The sequence below is a fragment of the Limulus polyphemus genome, unplaced genomic scaffold (assembly GCF_000517525.1).
Source record: "Limulus polyphemus unplaced genomic scaffold, Limulus_polyphemus-2.1.2 Scaffold7764, whole genome shotgun sequence".
In the NCBI taxonomy this organism is placed as follows: domain Eukaryota; kingdom Metazoa; phylum Arthropoda; class Merostomata; order Xiphosura; family Limulidae; genus Limulus; species Limulus polyphemus.
In genome coordinates, this window is record NW_013673374.1 from 25,729 (window position 1) to 32,831 (window position 7,103).

The following is a 7,103-nucleotide window of genomic DNA, read 5'->3' on the forward strand; positions in this document are numbered from 1 at the left end:
CATCAAAGAATACACACTGGGGAGAAACCTTACAGTTGTACAGATTGTGGAAAACAGTTTCATGCAAATACTTACTTAAAACAACATCAAAGAACACACATTGGGGAGAAACCTTACAGTTGTACAGTGTGTGGAAAACAGTTTAGTACAGATAGTTGCTTAAAAATGCATCAAAGAAGACACACTGGGGAGAAACCTTACAGTTGTACAGTGTGTGGAAAACAGTTTGGAACAAAGGGTGAATTAAAAATACATGAAAGAATACACACTGGGGAGAAACCTTACAGTTGTACAGTGTGTGGAAAACAGTTTGGTACAAATGGTGATTTAAATAAACATCACAGAATACACACTGGTGAGAAACCTTATAGTTGTACAGTGTGTGGAAAAACCTTTCGTACAAATAGTGCCTTAAAAACACATCAAAGTATACACATTGAGGAAAAATCTTACAGTTGTGTAGTTTGTGAGAAACAATTTAGAACAAACAGTGCATTGAAAATACATCAAAGAACACACACTGGGGAGAAACCTTACAGTTGTGTAGTGTGTGCTAAACAATTTATATCAAGCTGTAACTTAGAACAACATCAAAGAATACACACTGGTGAGAAACCTTACAGTTGTACAGTGTGTGGTAAACAGTTTATAACAAATGGTAACTTAAAATACCATGAAAGAATACACACTGGGTAAGAAAAACCTTACAGTTGTGCAGTTTGTGAAAAACGCTGGAGCAAATAGTACTTTAAAAATACATAAAAGAAAATGTTCTGGAAAGGAATCTTACACTTGTACAGTGGGTTGACAATACTTTCATACAAATGGTACCTTTAAAACACATCAAAGAAGCACTGGGGAGAAATCTTACATTTGTGGAGTTTGGGGAAAAGAATTTGGAACAAACGGTGAATTGAAAATACATGAAATAGCGCATACTACTGAGAAACCTTTCAGTTGTATAGTGTGTGTAAAATAGTTTGTATCAATCTGTAACTTATAAAAACATCAAATAGCACACACTTGGAAAACCTTAGTTATCAAGTTAGTGAAAAACAATTTGTAAAACGTAGTTACTTAAAAAGAAAAAATAAAAGATTATACATTGTGTAAAAACCTTACAGCTGTGGAGTTTGTGGAAAACAAGTTGTTACTATAGCTTAAATCTACCTTGGAAAATGCACATCTGGGAGAAACCTTACATTTTTGTAAGCCCCCACCCCACCCGATTAGTAAGTATGAGGTTTTAACAATGGTAAAAATTTGGTTTTGTTAAGAGTGGTTCCCACAGCACAGGTTGGGTATGGTTTTGTTTTCTAACATATTGTATAACATTAAAGGACAACAAAGAACCACTTGGTTTATCTAGGCTGTCCTGTTCACTAAGTTAAACCCTAAAAAACAAAAAAAAATAACTGATAGCCAGTCTTTACGATTAAAATATTTATCAAGCTTTTACTTAATCTCCTTTAAACTAACGGCATCCACCACATCTGAAGGCAATGTGTTACAAAGTCCAATCACCCTTTTAGAAAATAAAACTGTCTTAGCTGAAGATGATTACTGGAATTTGTACTTGGATTCCCTAGTCCTAGCATTCTTATCATGAAAAGGGAGGATACACCAACCCAATTAATTCACTTAATCCTAAACAACTGTAAGTTAATATTATAGTGAAGTATTCAGAAGTATGAATGTGGAGCAGTTGTTGATTAAGTATTTGTTGTTTTGAGCTAGCATTGAGTTATTTAGTTTCAGTGAAATATTTGGATCATTTTCAGTTATCATGTATAATAAGTTACTCTCTTGATTAGCCATGAAATTGTACAAATTTATCTTTAAGTTAGTCATAATACTGTTAGTGAGGAAATTATCTTTCACTAAGTCGTATGTGGACTTTGACTTACAAGTTACAATAATGTACAAACTTGTAGAAACGTTAAGGAAGAAACTTGTTATCATTACATGGACTAATCTTCAAATTATTTTCACCAAATAATTCAGAAGAATCCACCAACAAAAAAAGAACAACATTGTTATTCATTTTAGATTCCTTCCTTTATATCTTTTATTTCATTCTAGTGTCAAAATTATTAGTTTACAGGAGCTGAGATGTAGTCGTATTTTCCCTTAAATATGTATTATTTATAAAATAACTGAGTACATGAGAAAGAATGTACCTAGAAGTTAGCTTTTGTCCTTTTTTAAATAAATTAATGTATTACAACCTAAGAATTAGGCTTGACCTGTTCTGGTGGATAGGACATTCAATTCGCAATCTGTGTGTTGTGGGCTCGAATCCAATCACCAAACATGATCCCCTATCAGCCAAGGTGGTATTATAATATAATGGCAAACTCTACTATTCATTGGTTAAAGAATAAGTCATTGGTGTTGTTGACTAACTACTTTATTTGTACTGAAAGTAGCTGTCAAGCAGTTCTTCGGATTCAGTGAAGAAACAAACCTAAAATTTAAATATACATTGGTTTGGATTCTGTTGTCAAGGTAGTTTTCGAGTTTAATCCTTGAAAGTAAAAAAAAAAAAAAACAGGATATATTTGCAGTTTTTTTAGTGTTTATGAAATATGTAAATTGCTATATTGCATGTATATTTCTTTTACATTTAAATATCTTGTATAGAACCTTGAGTAGCAAAGATAGTAAATTCCTGACATCATTATACAATTTGTTCATCCATCTTGAAAACTGATTAGAAACAAACAAGAAAAGTTGTAGTTGATATGTGTGTGAAATTTGCATATTGGTGAGAAGTATCATTTAATGTTCAATTTTAGAGAAAACTGATTAACTAAATTTTAGATAAGTTATCAAATTTATTCCGTAGCTTTTCTTGATGTTCAAGGCAAGTGTTTTTCATTAAAGCTTAACTTGTATTTTTTTAGTTTTACGTGTTTTTTTAAGATGCAAATTTATAATTTAGGTATTTTATTTTCTTCCCAATATGGTTACCTCAGATATTGTATCATTATTTACTTTAGTCCATGTAAAAGATGCCATTGGCTGTTTTAAAGATAAGTTAATTCAGAATTACATTTCTCCAGTTGAAATTGGAGATATCGTAAACTTGACGAAAAGTTGTATTATGTCTCCCTTTTCCTAAGTGAATAATAAATTCTATTCTCAAGTTTGAGTATTATAACCTATGGGACAGGGTTCCCATGGTCCATGAAAACCTTTAAAGGTACTTGGCAATCTTTTAAATTTCTTCACAGAGTGCAAAAATTTATTTTAGGGAGATTCTGGTGATTACATTTTGAAAGCTATGTGTTCCTGCAACCCTGCCCTGTTTCCTGCCACATAGCACATTTTAGGGGAACATTATTATAATAGAATACTAGTATAATGTGAATTGGCCAATTAGGTGAGTTCTCTCATCTATCATTCAATGCTAGAATCGAAAATGCAAATAGTGAAAATGTTTACATAGTGTGCATTGGAGTGTTTCAATGACTTGTCATGTCCAAGAAATGTGAATTGGAGTGTTTCAATGACTTATCATGTCCAGGAAGTGTGAGTTCCAGGATATCTGGCTTGACAAAGAGCAGTACAAAGGATGATTATTAAAATATTTGAGTGATACTCATTCAGCATGGTGTAAAGCCTGTTGAAGTTTCAAGCTAGAAAGCATGGGTGAATCGGCTCTTGCCAGACATTGCACAACAATGAAGAATCAAACTGCAGGTAGACAATTAGATTTCCCAAATTTTGCATGACACTTTTAAAGTGTTTTGAATACACTTTTCTTTTTTTGTAATAAAGAATATGTGCTTGGCAACCTGGAAATTTTAAGAATTAGGCCTAGTGCTGGAGTGAATGTGTATGCCTAATCTAGATTTAATGCTAGGCCTATCATGCAGGCCTAATGTTAAAATATTAGTTATGCATAGATCTATATGAAAATAAAAATTGTAAATATAGGCTTCAATCAATACAGAGAAGACATAAATATTCAATATTTTTCAAAACTTCCCACGTGACACATTACTGTGCAAAGATGTATTTCAAATGGGTAAAGCCCCTATTGTTGCATAATTCCAATTGCCGATCATGTTTTGATATATGCACTCTCCCTACATATAAATTTTAGGGAACAGCTCATTTACATATTATTCAATCCTTAATTAAGTTTGAGATTAGATAGCCCTAGTAACTGTTTCACATTAGATTTTTAGCCTTGTCAATACAGCTTCATGTAAATCTAAGCTACTAGCCTACGAAATGTTTGCATTGTGACTGGTCTTTATTATATATGTTTAATAAAACTATATTTACACACACACACACTGCAAGTTGATAGGCTCACAATGCATTGGCAGGTTTTTCACACACAATAATTTTTTCCCCCCACAGCTTACTCGGTTTTTGGATTCATGGTTCCAGCTATCACAGTCCTCGTACCTCTGCCAAATGAAGACACTCTCAAGGCTGAGGTTATATGGTATCTGGAAATGGATGCCCATTATTCCTTCAAATCAAGTGAAGAAACTGGTATGTGAATAGTAGTCCTGCATGCTATAGTGATGTCCTTTCCTTGTTCAGCTATGCAGAATGCTTTTGTAAAGGTTGACTGGTTGAATATATATTTCTTGTGTTAATTTACATATATCTTTATTATAAATAGTAATGTTACTGATTAGTTACAGTTGTATGAAATAAGTTATTTTACTAATTTATTTTGGTAAATTCTTGTTAAGAAAGTGTATTCGTGTATTAGTTCTAAATGTAATCTTCTAATGTTATAATCATCCTACATTTGGTAATGTTGCTTCTTCTAAGTTTTCAGGTGATCTTTTCTCAAGAATGTTTCTTGATAGTAGCATTGGTAGGACTTTCATTTGTAGGGAAACTAAGAGTTTACATTTGGTTTGGCACCATATTTCAAACAGTTGCAATCAAAGAAACTAATAACATGAAAGGATGACTGTGTCCTGCTCTTTGATGAAAGCATGAGGATCTCAAGACAACATATTAGAAGTGCACTGATGTGCTACCAAAACCCAAGATGTTACAGATTTCTGTGGATGGGCCAAATGTTAACTGGTCATTTTACTCAAATGTTGAACAGTCCCTTTGTAATGACCATGGTGTACATATCATCAACATTGGCAGTCGTGGTCTACATATAGTGCATGGTACATTCCAGAATGGAAGTAACCGAGTCAGAGTGGCATGTTGACAGTTTGCTCTGTGCATTACACCACCTATTGAAAGACAGTCTGCACATCAGGTAGTTTATTTGAAAGATATTGGTTGACAGGACCACCCTCATGCCACTAAACTACTGCAAAACAAAGATGAGTAGAAAACAGACCAGTGCTGGAAAAGGCCTTGGAGGTCTTGCCCAACATGGCAACATATGTAAAAGCAGTTAGAGAAGAAATATCTAAATTCAGATATCAAATCCTTTGAAGTCATCATCAAGCCAGCAAGGACGTGACACCATTCATGACTCGATACCAGTCAGATAAGTTCATGGTTCCATTTCTAGGCACAGACTTGTTCAAGTTCTTCAAGAAACTGATGAACAGGTTCATGAAGCCAGGCTTAATGGAAAAAGTCAAGTCTGTTGACAAATTTTTTTATGTCAAAGTGGATAAAATATCACATCACCTTGATTATATAAAAGTTGATCTGGGATATGTTGCAGAGAGAATCGTGAAGGATTTGGCTGCAGAGAAGAAAGTTGGGCAATGGAGTATTCTGGAGCTCAGAACGAACAGCAAAAACGTGTTTGCTGGCCATTGTTGAGAAATTACTGCAGAAGTCACTTTAGAAATATTACCTAGTGTCCAATCTTTCATTCCTGGATCCGTTACGTTATGGATGAGCACTGGTCAGTGATAAGAACTGTGATGATATCTTTCATCAGTATTCACAGTTTATGATATTGTTTAGAGCAATAGGTATGTTTTTTATTTCATTAAAATATTAACATTAAGTTTTAATATTGAAATTCATATAGGAATGGTCTGTATGTAGCTGTATCTTCCCTATATTTTTGTTTGCATTATATTTGGCACTGCCATCCCTACATCATTTGCCATTTACAAAAGTTTTTTTTTACTTGTTTTGTGTGTCATTTTTTTTTACCTGACAGAAAGTTAGTGTATTCTATGAATGTGTTTAATAAAATTTAATATGTGGATTAATTTTTTTTTACTTCAATTCATACATAATATAGGGGTTGGCTCCTTAAAGACACCAATTATATAGTATACAAAGCATTGAGTATTCTACATGTTAGTCATTTAAATTTTATCTATTATTGGCTGGTACTTCCCATTTCACTCCTATTTAAACTTTTTATAACAGATTTCTATAAAAATCTTCAAGGGGTAACGATAACTTCATTTACAATAGAGTTGTGATTTTTGTTTTTAATTACTATAGTTATTATAAGTAAGAGATGACATTGTGTACTGCCCAGCAACACAGAGTGAATTTAGGTTTAAATTGATGTTAGTGATAAAGTAGTTGTAGAGTTATATGGACTGAAACAAGAAAAAGAAAGATGAACAGTTTGTTGGTCACTTTCTGGTTGGTATCTTGGTGACAGTTTCTTGCCTTGTAGGGTAGAGAAACAAATGAAAGTGAGTGGCAATCATTTTTTAAAGTAAAACTTTTTATCATTGTTGATTTTTTAGTGTGAATATTTGTGTTAAGCATGTTGAGTACCTTGACCATCTCTAATATTTATATTATGCTTATCGAGTACCTTGGCCACCGGCATAATACAAGTATTAGAGGTGGTCAAGGTACTCAACAGGCATACTACAAATATTAGAGGTGGTCAAGGTACTCAATAGGCATAATACAAATATTAGAGATGGCCAAGGTACTCGATAAGCATAATACAAATATTAGATGGTCAAGGTACTCAATAGGCATAATACATATATTACAGGTGGTCAAGGTACTCAATACACAAATATTATAAATAGTCAAGGTTCTCAATAGGCATAACACAAATATTAGAGATTTATGCCTATTGAGTACCTTGGCCATCTCTAATATTTGTATTATGCCTATTGAGTACCTTGGCCATCTCTAATATTTGTATTATGCCTATTGAGTACCTT

General features: G+C 33.1%; 1 protein-coding gene and 1 long non-coding RNA gene across 2 annotated transcripts in view; one reads left to right on the top strand and one right to left on the bottom strand.

Annotated features, from left to right (window-relative positions):
- LOC111089896 (zinc finger protein 214-like) overlaps positions 1–6,082 on the top strand; it is a 25,585-nt gene extending 19,503 nt beyond the window's left edge. The window contains exons 5-6 of the mRNA XM_022403138.1: positions 80–607; positions 4,375–6,082. Coding sequence (XP_022258846.1) covers positions 80–607; positions 4,375–4,520 — 674 coding nt within the window. The 3' untranslated portion in view covers positions 4,521–6,082. The remainder of the gene's footprint in view (positions 1–79; positions 608–4,374) is intronic.
- A 101-nt stretch (positions 6,083–6,183) lies between these two features.
- On the bottom strand, positions 6,184–7,102 carry LOC111089895. The gene is made up of 2 exons (XR_002614053.1): positions 7,061–7,102; positions 6,184–6,739 (listed from the first exon to the last, which is right to left on the bottom strand). It is a non-coding gene; the product is annotated as an uncharacterized LOC111089895 (long non-coding RNA).
- Between the last annotated feature and the right edge of the window lies 1 nt (position 7,103).